This window comes from Pteropus alecto, unplaced genomic scaffold (assembly GCF_000325575.1).
Source record: "Pteropus alecto unplaced genomic scaffold, ASM32557v1 scaffold339, whole genome shotgun sequence".
Classification (NCBI taxonomy): domain Eukaryota; kingdom Metazoa; phylum Chordata; class Mammalia; order Chiroptera; family Pteropodidae; genus Pteropus; species Pteropus alecto.
This window is the reverse complement of record NW_006442509.1, coordinates 1,458,729-1,470,934: the sequence shown is the minus strand read 5'-3', so window position 1 is coordinate 1,470,934 and position 12,206 is coordinate 1,458,729. Positions and strand designations below refer to the sequence as shown.

Here is a 12,206-nt window from a genome sequence, read left to right as displayed (position 1 = left end):
GCCCGGGGCGCGGCCTGTGCGCGGACCCTCGGTGCCGCGGGCCATTTGGGGTCGTGCTGCTTCGCTCCCCGGCCCCTTCCAGGTCTAGGACGGCCTCTCCGCGTGAGTACCCTGGACCTTCGAGCCAGTTCCTGCGGGCAGCCTCCCTGACGTCAAAACATATTTCTGTGTGTAGAGAGACTGTTTCATTCCCTGGTTCCTCGGAGAACAATTAGATGGGAGGAAACACTGAAACACTGATGTTTAGGTGTTACAATGTAATCCTCTGGTTATGGAGATTGGCAGGTCAGGAGAAGCTCCTCGAAAGGTGTTAACGGCGTTCGTTTTAAAAAAATGAACGTTTGAGGTTTTCCTTGAATTTACGAATTTAGTAAAACGATTTGATTTCTTAAGTCTCGTTTTAAACCTCTGTAACGAAGTAATTTATTTGTACCATCTTCCACCCCATACTCCAAAAAACGACTACACTGGCTTTCAGAAAACAAGAATACTCAGTCCTTTGCCTTGTCCCTTTTAAGCAGTTTAGAATATGACATGAGATTAAAAATTCTTCTCTTAGTCTTCCAGCAGGATGTAGCTCTGATGACGTGAACGTTTGTCTTTCAGCATAGAAAAGGTGAAGGAGAGCTCCCTCGCCCACCAGACCGTTTAAAGAAGAGGACTGCTGTGTGTAGGGTATTTATTACCTTCCGATAACTGGAAGAGAAGATGAATCCACCTAACCCTTTCGGTGGGCAGCAGCCCAGTGCTTTCCCAGCTTCCTCCAGTAGTTCCATAGGAACATTTCAGGCGAAGCCACCATTTCGATTTGGTCAGCCTTCTCTTTTTGGACAAAACAATACATTATCTGGGAAGAGCTCAGGATTTTCACAGGTATCCAGCTTTCCGGCACCCTCTGGAGTAGGTCATCCTTCAGCGCAACCATTAGGGTTCCCCCACGCCTCAAGCGTTGGGCTCTTCTCTGGTCTTGAGCACACTCCGGCCTTTGTAGCTACCTCTGGACCTTCAAGTTCGTGTGTGCCTGGAAACCCCGGATTTAGTTTTAAACCACCCAACCTTGGGGCTTTCCCAAGTACTTCTACTTTTGGACCAGAGACTGGAGAAATAGCAAATCCTGGTTTTGGGGAAACGGAATTCAGCTTTAAACCTCTGGAAAATTCTGTGTTCAGACCAATACTGGGGGCCGAATCCAAGCCAGAGAAAACTCAGAGCCAAATTACTTCTGGATTTTTCACATTTTCCCACCCAATTAGTAGTGGACCTGGGGGACTGGCCCCATTTTCTTTTACTCAGGCGACAAGTGGTTCAGCTGTCAGTTCAGAGTTTACCTTTTCGAAGCCAGTTGACAGCAGTGACGCGTCATCTCCCTTTAGCCCTGCTCCGTCGAACCAGAACACGGAAGGAGAGAAGAGGGGCCCGAGGCCGGTCTTTGGAAGTCTCCACGGCGGTGGCTTCACCAGCTTCCCTGTGTCTCCCTCAGGCTCTCTGGGGGAACCCTTCCCAGCTAGCAAAACAGGCATCAGACAAGGATGCGAGGAAGCTGTTTCCCAAGTGGAGCCGATGCCCAGCCTCATGAAGGGACTGAAAAGGAAGGAGGACCAGGACCGCTCCCCGAGGAGACACGGCCACAATGCCATTGAAGACTTGGACCCCCTGTCGAGGGGCGATCACCCTCCTGATAAACGGCCCGTCCGCCTGAACCGACCCCGGGGGGGCGCTCTCTTTGATCGGACAATACAGGATGTTATCAAAAGCAATAAAGAAGTTGGTCGTCTGGGCAACAAGGAATCTAGAAAGGAAACTGCCTCTGCCGAAGCTGGGGAGAATGACCACATGGCCATCCCAGGAGCGAGTCAGTCTGTTCTGGCAGCTTCCCGGCTTCCAGGCGTGAATAAAGAGGAAGAAACTGAAAGTAGGGATAAAAAAGAAGGTGAGCCCTAAAAATGCACAGCACATGGTAAATCCCACTGGCCAGTTCTTGGTAAGCTTCCCTGGGCATTAGCTCAGTTCTGGTAAGTCCCCTGTGAACATGAGGGTTACTGACAGACCATGGGGCCTCGGGGCGGGCCTCACATCCGTGAAGGTTTCTTTTGCTCTTACTAGTTGGGCTTCCTGTTTGAAAACGTTACATCCAGCATGATTCTGTGCCTGTTCTCTGGTCGCCTAGATTTTCTGAGAGGAACTCCTGGGCGTCAGAGGAAAAGAAGCGAGAGCACGGACAGTCTTGGGGGCTTCTCTCCTGTGGAAGCCACAGCCATCCAGTGCAAGAACATTCCTGACTATCTCAACGACAGAGCCACCCTGGAGAACCACTTCGGCAAGATCGCTAAGGTGCAGCGCGTCTACACCAGGCGCAGCAAAAAGCTGGCGGTGGTGTATTTCTTGGATCACGTGAGTCTCCTGAGTGAACTTTGTCACTTCAGAACCCCCTTTTTTTCCCATCTGTCAGTCGCTTGCTCGCTAGAATGCAGGGAAGCTCTAGACTGTTCTATTCTTAGCTTGGAGAGACGAGAATAGCAGTGAGTATTTCATCACTGCAGCCATCGGGGAGCAGCTTGCAGCCCCCACGGAGCAGCAAGCCTCAGCACGTCAGGTTCCTTGCAGGGCGTGGCAGTGCTCTGTGCCCACGTAGCACTTCTCCACACTGGGGTTTTCTTCTTTTGGTTTTGGTCATCGTACATGGTTACAGTAACCGTTCAAACGACACAGGAAAAGCAAAATCTCCCCGTCATCTCATTCTCCACAGGTAACTGCTGCTGTTTGGTTCGCACCCTGACCTGAAGTTTGTGTACAAGTGCACACTTGCATGACACGTTAGTTGTAGGGTGTAGGTACATGTGGACTGCTTATGTTATGTGGCTTTATTTTTATTATTTTTAAAAAATATTCTCGTGGAGAAAAATTATGTTCTATAGGAATTCGTAAAGTAGAAAGCACGTTTTTATGCTCTTGTTAAATGGTACTATGGGAGGGGCACAAAATCTTCCCATAATCTGTCCTCCAAGATCGAAATTATGAATATTTTGGTTAATGTCTTTTCAAACCCATAATCACATTGTTTTTACACGAACGGGATCACACTGTATGTACTGTTGGTAACTTCTCATAGTAATCTTTAGTATTTTGTGAAGTCAGTAAACAGTTTAGAATGGGATTGTTACGTGCTGTATGCCATTCTGCCCTGTTTACTGACTTGGCCAGTGTTCTCCTTGTGGATGTCTTTGTGTGTACAGTTCTGATTACTTTATAGCCTTCGTTTAACTCCCTCAGAGTGGAAGCTCTGTGCCAAAATAACGTGAAGTCTTAGGGCTTTTGCCATTTATCCTTCTATTGGTTTTTTCCCCCCAGTTCAGTGGCATTAATTACATTCACAATGTTGTGCAGCCATCACCACTATCTGTTTCCAGAACTTTTTCATCTTTCCAAACAGAAACTCTGTCCTCGCTAAGTGATAACTCCCCATTCCCTTCCTTCCCCAGCCCCTGGTGGAATCACACCATCGTCGTCCTTTTGTGTCTGGCTTTTTTCATGCGGTTGTACTTCATTCCTTTTTGTGGCTGAATGGTCGTCCATGGTGTGGATGGACCACATTTTGTTCATTCATTTCTTGTTGGACATGGGTTGTTTCCGCCTTTTGGCTCTTTTGAATAATGCTGCCATGAACGTGGTGTGCAGATCTCTCGAGAGCCTGCTTCTCGTTCTCTTGGGTAAATACTTAGGAGTGGAATTGCTGGGTCAAAAGGTTATCCCCATTTTTTTTACTATTTTATTATATTTTGACTTACAGTGTGCTTATTCTTCCTTCTGAGCCCTCAGTAAGAATTATATAGTAAATGCATAATGCAAATGAACACATCGTCATTGTAAGCAGTTCGTTGGTTTATGCAAACAAAGCTGAGATCCCCTGATTACCCCACCTCTCTGTAACCCAGGAGCAGGTGTAGTTAGTTCCCTGTGTGATGTGTATTTTTCTGGATGTTTTCACGGGTCTCTCTGTAGCAATAGTAATACGTGCTTGGTTTAGTGTGTGTTTTGTGATAAATTGCACCCTGTGTGTATCATTCTGCAGCTCCCTTGTTTGTGTAAGTGTGACTTGGCTGTGTCTTTCCATTGCTGAATGTTACCCGATGGTGAGAATCATTTCACCAGATGCCGACAAGGCAAAGCTCATTGGTTCTATTCCAGTAAAGTCGTTGATTTCAAAAAGAAGGCGAGCAGATACTAGATGTGAGGCGGGTAAGGGCGGCGGGGACCGCAGCTGCCACCGGCGCGGTCAGACGTAGCGAGTGGAGGTGTCGCTCCCTTGCACGCAATTCTGCTCACTCATTTGCATGTTGAATCTCATTTCCTGTGGGCTCCTGATGCCCTGATACTTTGTGCTGTGGACTGCTGTCTTCTAGGCTTCTGCGGCCCTGGCCAGGAAGAAGGGGAAAGGTTTGCACGAAGACATGACTATCTTTTGGCACAAGAAGAAAATAAGTGAGTTCAGTTATCCTTTGCACAGTCTCTGATGCTTTGTGTGCAAGGTTCTTTGAGCTGGAACCCTTCCCCAAGTCCAGTGGCGGCTGGCTCCAAGTGGATCCTTGTGTCTCAGTGTATCCTTGGGTTCCTTTATGATCTCCTGTAACAGTTGACAGCTGTAAGAATTTTAGTTTCTCAAAAAAAAAGGTAAGTCCAGTGTCAGCGACATGTGGTACAATCTCTGCCGACTCTTGCCTTGTCAGGTCCCAGCAAGAAGCTCTTCTCTATCAAGGAGAAGACACCGGGCGAGGGCGAGGCCAGCCAGGGCCCGGAGGACACAGCCTTCCTGTACTCCCCGCTTGTCAAGCCCGGGGGGAGGGCTGCGGCTGGCAGCCTCACGAATAAAAGGTGCGCTGGTCCAGTGCGCGCGCTCTGCGCGCGGTGGGCTCTCTGACTTCCCGTGTCAGGAAGCGGGGGGCCTTCCCAGCGGTCCCGCCAAGCATCAGGGGAAGTGGGTGACAGGCTGACACCCGAGCACTGGCTACGGGATGATGGAGAGGGGAAGTGGAAGTGGAGGGAGGTCGTGGGGGTGACCCAGGAGGGGTGACGACGAGAGCCACCTACTAGGGCCCCTCAGCCGTCTGCCCAGCCCCGCATCGCACGCACGCCACTCCACGCTTCTCCCTGATGCGGATGCGTGCGCCGTCGCTTTTCCCTTAAAGTGCGGAACTGCTCGCCAGCCGCGTTCCTGGGGACCACCCTAGTGGTTTCCACCATGGCTTTGCGGAGCCAGCTCAGAGCCACGTGACAGCTTGGTAGTGGGGTGCGCTGCTCCCGGCCTTCCGGTCTGCAGGAGCATCTGCCTCTGCCTCCCCGCGTCTTCCATGTCACCCTTCACCTGCTTCAGCGGTGCGCGTGGCTGGTCGGCCTTCGAGGCGTGGGAAATCGTGCAGGCCGAGGGGAAGGTGGGCAGTGGCAGTGGCCACGGCCCTGATGCGCCTCTCTCTGCAGCTCCCCAGTGAAGAAGCCCGGCCCTCTGAAGACCTACCCACCTGACGGGGACCCTTTCGACTCTGGCTCCGAGGCCTCTGAGGGCCCTGGGCCATGCGTGTCCTCGCTCAGTGCCCTGATAGGCACAGTGGCCGAGACGTCCGAGGAGAAGTACCGCCTGCTTGACCAGAGGGACAGAGCCATGCGGCAAGGTATGTGGCGGTCTCTGTGGAGGCCCAGAGCATCGTGAGGTCGGGAGCTGAGCAGGAGGGCGGCCCAAGCATGGGGTCCACCGCCCCCGCGTCTCAGGGCCTCTGACGGGCCACACGCAGCCTTTGTTGCATGCTGGTCTCCCGAGGGGGTCAGCGTGGACGTGCGTGTATACACGTGGGCGGATGCTCACGTGGCACACCGTGCAGAAGCAGACGACACTCCGTGGAGATAGCAGCAGTGCTGTGGGGGGCGAGCGGGCGGGGTGTGTGAGACTCTGAAAAACTCCCGCCTTTGACCCAGAGTTTCACATCCGCGGTGTCCTACAAACACCACGCATGTGCGGGCATGTGCGAGGGTCATACGCAGGCTGGTTTGCGGTGGCAAAAACTGGACACCAGTGTCCACACAGTGAGGTTGGAAACATGCTTGGTAGGAGACTGGGGCTTCTTCATGGAAAAAGCATCAAGGTTTATCGTGACGTGACGAGAGCAAGGTGCTGCATTTGTGTGTGTCCATGCACGTGGAAATATGCTTGCTCGTGTGCGCCCGGACTCGGGGTGTGTGAGAGTCTGCTCACACTGATTGTCAGGAGGGGCGAGGGGAGGCGGGCGTTCTGTTTTGGACACTGTTTCGTCTTTGGGTTGTTGAATCCTGCGAACGTGGTACGTACTCTAAAAGTGGATGTTCTATTAACATTCAGAAGTAAGTGCTGTGACAAAAATAAAGGAGAAACGTGCTCCTTGCGAAATCTTTCTCTAAATTTTAGGTGTAGGATTTTCCTCTTTTTTAAGAGCTGGTATCAGTGAGATAATCATAGTGCCTCCTTAACAGTAACGAAAGCTGCCATCATAACTTGTCATTGATGTGATTTTTGTATTCCAAGTAAAATTACTAGGTATTGGAGTTTGCTAAAATAAAAATAAGATGTATATATTTTGAGTTGTGAAGTTGTTCATTCCATTTCATTTTAAAGATACTTTTGTAGCTGTTTAATTCAATGGTAATCATGGTGGTTCATTCAGGTCAAGACCCAGGTAACTTCCATCATGTGATAACTATTTTAGAATAGTGATGTATCTCAAGTATTTATGTTGACAAAGTGATCCTTTTAACAGACGTGCTGTAGAGTGATTGTTTATCGTGGAGGTCAGCAGGGACGCCGTAAATGCCTCCCACTGCCCGCGGTGTGCGGGGTGGCCTCGATGCAGCAGGCCTGTAGGGAGAGGCCTCGGGGATCTTCACTCCCGCCCCCCGCCTCCCCTCACCCTCTGTGCGATAGGCCGTGCTTTCCTTTCCCTGAGGCCCAGTGTTTTGGAAATATTTCTTTTGTGACTTGTGTGTGTTTTTTATGTTCCTGTTTCCTTTTTTTTTATTATGAAAACACATTTTCCTGGATTCCTGGTAACTGTGTGGTATGTTCTTACTTTTCACGTGATGTCATTTAGCTCGGGTGAAAAGAACCGACCTGGACAAAGCGAGGACTGTCGTTGGGACGTGCCCAGACATGTGTCCTGAGAAAGAGCGGTACATGCGGGAGACGCGGAGCCAGCTGAGCATATTCGAAGTGATCCCGGGGACTGACCAGGTACAGCCTGGTTCCCCTCCAGGCAACGTCTGCAGTCAGCTGTCGGGCTGGAGGTGGAACGTGCGAGGAGGGGAGGCTGGTTCTTTCATGATTTGTCTGGGAGTTCACTTTTCTGAGTGTGGTGGCGTGTGCTGTGACAGGCACATGGCGTTCTGTGAGGCGTGCACTCCAGTCTCGTGCCGGCACCTGGGGTGCACACGTAGATGCATTCGGTCCACAGGTTAAAACGTGCTCACGTTTCTTTTTTCCACACTTTTATTACTATCCTTTTCTTTGTTTATATTCTCCACACCTGAGATTATGTTCTAGATGTAATTTTGTATGAATCTTTCTCACTTAAAATTGTATCATGAGCCCTTTCTCTTGTTACGTTGAACCCTTTATAAGCATTTTTAGATGACGGCGTATTTGATTATGGAGTTATGTCAGGACTCCCCCCTTTTTGCAATCATTAGGTTGTTTCTAATTTTTCAGTTTTACTAACAATTCAGTTGGGCGTATGGGTTTTAATGCTTCTAAGATATTTGGATTACTTCCTTCTGATGGATCCTGAGCATTAAGTTACTGTATCCGAGGGCGTGACCTTTCTTAAGGTTCCTGACCACGTGTCGGTGTGTGTTCCCAGATTGTCTCCCAGAAATCTGCACCATTTAGATCCTGTTAACTCTGGTTAGTTTTACTTTTGGGATTCTCTCCTGGCCGGTGGTTTCACGGCTGCCTTTACCCTACCTTAGTTGAGCAACAGCTGTCACGGCAGAGGCCCAGAGTTCCTGCCCCAGGAGACAGTGACAGCAGCTTGCAGCAGATGTGTAGGGCCCAGGTCTAGTGGACGTCTTTGCTTCTGCCTTGGCCATTTGTCTTCAGCCTCTGTTTGCCGGTGGAAGGTGCAGCTCCAAGCCTCTTGTTGGCAGCTGGCCCTGGCCATTTCGTTTCTGGTCTGTGTAGACTTGACCTGGTGTTTGAGCATGGCCGAGACCTTTCAGTGTGCTTTAAAGTCCTTTACCTGTCACATCTCGGTGTTTGGAGCCAGGTAGATTTGTCTTCACTTACGTTTCTCTGCTTCTCCACGTGGACTCTCATCTTCAGTCCTTGTATTTGCCAAAAATACGATTCTTGTATTTTGCCCTCGCATATATGTTGTTACCTTCAAATAGAAATTGTACATTTTAAAATCGTATTCTGTAGCACTGGTCTCATGAGCGTGTGCAATTTCCCCCCGTGTCTTAAGGCCCAGCCGCTGGGAGGCTGGCCCAGCACCTGCCACCTAGCTGCTTGTCGCCACTGTGTTTCTTCAGGTGGACCACACGGCGGCCGTGAAGGAGTACAGCCGCTCCTCAGCCGACCAGGAGGAGCCCCTGCCGCATGAGCTGCGGCCCCTGGCGGTGCTCAGCAGGACCATGGACTACCTGGTGACCCGGGTCATGGACCAGAAGGAGGGCAGCCTGCGGGACTGGTACGACTTCCTGTGGAACCGCACACGGGGCATTCGGAAGGTACCGGCCTCTCCCGGGCGGGGCGGGGGATGCACACGGGGCATGGGATGGTACCGGCCTCTGCCAGGCAGGGTGGGGGATGCACATGGACCCACGAGAGGGGGCTCTGTGCATTTACTTCGTTACATGTTACCTGTTATGGGAAGTATGCCATTATGTAAAGTCATCGCAGAGCCTATTAAAATGTTCTTTATAGGCTTTGTTTCAAATTGAATTGCGGGGGATCCAGATAAGAAGCATGGCTTTCTGCTAGTGATTCTCTGGGCATGGGGTATGGATGCGAGAGACCTGTGTTCTTGTAAGGCGTGGGCGGCCTGCAAGGCCATCTGCGTGTGTGGTGCTGCTCGTGTGTCACATGTGTGATGTCCCCCTCGATTGTGGCCAGGACATCACGCAGCAGCACCTTTGTGACCCTGTGACGGTGTCCCTGATCGAGAAGTGCGCCCGGCTCCACATCCACTGCGCTCACTTCATGTGTGAGGAGCCCATGTCATCCTTCGACGCCAAGATTAACAACGAGAACATGACCAAGTGCCTTCAGAGTCTGAAGGAGATGTACCAGGACCTGCGGGGCAAGGGCGTGTGCTGTGCACGCGAGGCTGAGTTCCAGGGCTACAGCGTGCTGCTCAGCCTCAACAAGGGCGACACCCTCAGGTGAGCTGTCTCAGCCTCAACAAGGGTGACTCTGAAGGTGAGGGAGGGTGAGAGCATCGGCCTGATGAGCAAAACAGGCGAGTGAACCAGGACGGGCGCCCGATGCCCCGTCAGAGCTGTCAGTCTGCCGTGTCCACGTGTTTCCTTGCACGCACGAGCGTACACACCTTGTCAAAGATGCGAGTCTGGGGAGAGAGAAGTCTCGTGGGAAACACGTGCTAAGGGTGGCACGATAATGAAGAATGAATTCTAAGCCCCGGGGGATGCCTGTGCAGACACTTATGTGAGCGTGCGGGAGGGTCCCCTGGGCCTCCGTTCCTGTGGCAACCCATGTCCCCTTCCATTCCAGGAGTCCCTGATTTATGCCAGCACTCTTTTCTAGCTCAGTATTTTCCCCAAGAAACTTGTCACAGAAGGTCTAGATATGTGATTGATTTTAAGCCTGAAAACCAAATCTTGGGGGTAAATTGCTATGGAAAACGACCATGGTTTTTTCAGGTGTGGTAGGTGTTTGTCCTTTGTCCCCAGTAAGCAGGCACATCGGTCTGTTTCTAAACGAGACAGTTCGATTTTGTTTCTTGAACGTTGTCACCAAACACGGCTGGCAGTAGGTTGGCATTAAAGTAACTCTTGGATAATCGCTTCCTAAACTGTTGTTTGAACTCACTTGATTTATTCATTGGCTCTTTAAAGAAAGCCTTGTTCCCAGTCCAGCCACGAGTGGCCGCGCTGCAGTGGGGCAGCTGTGCGTGTGATGGCACGTGTCGCCATGAAGACCCTGCTGCTCAATGTGGTTCAAGGCTGGTCTTTGTCAGATCTGTGCTCATGGGTGTTTCGTCTGATTAAAAGCGAGGCCCTAATCTCTCTCGCCCCCTCTAATTAACAGAGAAGTGCAGCAGTTCCATCCCGCCGTTAGAAACTCTGCTGAGGTCAAGTTCGCCGTTCAGGCTTTTGCAGCGTTGAACAGTAACAATTTCGTGAGGTTTTTCAAACTGGTCCAGTCAGCTTCGTATCTGAATGCTTGTCTTTTACACTGTTACTTTAATCAGGTGAGTAATGTCGCTGTGCTTGTGGAGTTGGAAGAGAGCAGGCTGTTACTTGTGGTATTTAAGTGCATCCCTAGTCCAAGCGGGTTTCAGGCAGGTCCTGGGTAATAGCCGTCACGGCAGCCCCCTGGGGTCTCTGGTCACTCTGCTTACAGGGGTCGTACCACTGAACACCAGGAGCAGTGAAAAATGCTGCTCTTATGGTTCAGAGAAGAGAAATCTCTTCAGAACCACGTTAGCACTGTATCTTCCACGGAAGCAAAGAAATCAAAAAGCAAAAATTGCATGCACGAAGATCTTGGACATTCTTGGGGTCATTGGTCTAAAACTCTTATTAGTTTTAGAGTGAGCCTCAGGATGCTAAGTTCATTTCGGTAAATAACATAAGCGCCTGCTCTTTGTCGGTGCTGTGCTGGGCTCTGGGGTATGAAGGTGGGCGCCGTGGGCTTTGCACAGATTCCCGGTCTCAGCCCTAGCCCCTGAGGACACTTGGGGATGAGTGAAGAGCAGCCCCCACGCCCGCCTCAGGCACACTCTGTGCTGCCTCCCCAGCTGCAGGGCGGGGAGGAGGCTGCCCGGGAGAGCTCAGCAGCCTGATTCGGCGGCTCCAGGTCGCTTTCCTCCTCCTGTACACAGTGACGAACCTGAGGGTCCCATCCCAGGCAGAGTCTTCTGCAAGTGTGCCCATTGTCAGATCTGACACTTGCCAACAGAACTGAAATTCTGGGACAGATGCAAAGATTCCTAACAGCGTGCCACTTGGGGAACTGTGTGCAGCTGAGTTAGACTGATAGCTCACGTTTTTAAAATGATTGTTTAACGTTATTAGAACGTTGACCATGTATGCCCACACCATCCCCTTGTCCCCGGCCTGCCTCCCCTGTGCCCTCCGGGTTCCAGCTGCAGTGGCGCCCCCACCTCAGGGCCCCCGCACTTGCCGTTCTCACTGCTCTTCTCACAGGGCCACACGGGGCCACCTCCTCCAGGTCTCAGCGTGGCTGCCACCTGCAGGGCCGGGTCCACTCTGTCAGCGCCGCCTGTCCTTTGCCTTTGTCGCACTGTCACTGTGGAATGTGCTGTGTGTTTCATATAGTTGCTTGTTCAACATCGGTTTCTCACTGACCCGTGGGGACAGGGATTTTGTTTACTGGTGCACTCTGAACGTTAACAATGCCAGGCCCGACGTCAGCACGCGACAAACACGCTGATTGGAGGAAGCCACCCAGAGTCCTAGCACCCAACACGTTTTGTTAGCATTTTCACGTTTCTCCTTTATCTTGGACAGTATTGTGGTGATGCTGTGAATCGGCTTTGTCTCTGACTCTTCCACTTAATCTTATGTCACGCCTCCTTCCACGGCACTCTCTGGCCTCCGTGGTCATGTTGGCAGCTGCACAGCTTCCCGTTGGGCGGGTGCTGCTGGTTTACTTCCTGTGCCCTGCTGGAGGGTTGTTCCTCTCCCAGCGTCTCATAAATAAAGCCTTCACGGCCGACCGCTTCTGCATGCGAAGCTGTTTCCTTCAAGTGCGATGCTGGGCATCTCCCACCGAGCAGATGACCCGAGGGCACCACGCCTGGGGCCCGTGGGGCCAGGCCACTTTCCCAAGGTCCGCCATCCTGGCCTGCCTGTGGTCCTGGGGCCACCGACCCTTCGAGAGCTCAGGCAGTGGCTTCTCCTTTCAGATCCGTAAGGATGCGCTCCGGGCGCTCAACGTGGCCTACACCGTGAGCACGCAACGCTCCACCGTCTTCCCCCTGGATGGC

General features: G+C 51.6%; 1 protein-coding gene across 1 annotated transcript in view; it reads left to right on the top strand.

Annotated features, from left to right (window-relative positions):
* Positions 1 to 12,206, top strand: part of MCM3AP (minichromosome maintenance complex component 3 associated protein) — a 38,041-nt gene continuing 25,835 nt past the window's right edge. Inside the window, 11 exon segments of the mRNA XM_006922565.3 lie at positions 1 to 102; positions 607 to 1,930; positions 2,168 to 2,391; positions 4,401 to 4,479; positions 4,725 to 4,869; positions 5,473 to 5,663; positions 7,110 to 7,249; positions 8,545 to 8,742; positions 9,128 to 9,396; positions 10,283 to 10,445; positions 12,126 to 12,204. Of these exon segments, the coding sequence (XP_006922627.1) occupies positions 709 to 1,930; positions 2,168 to 2,391; positions 4,401 to 4,479; positions 4,725 to 4,869; positions 5,473 to 5,663; positions 7,110 to 7,249; positions 8,545 to 8,742; positions 9,128 to 9,396; positions 10,283 to 10,445; positions 12,126 to 12,204 (2,710 nt within the window). The 5' untranslated portion in view covers positions 1 to 102; positions 607 to 708.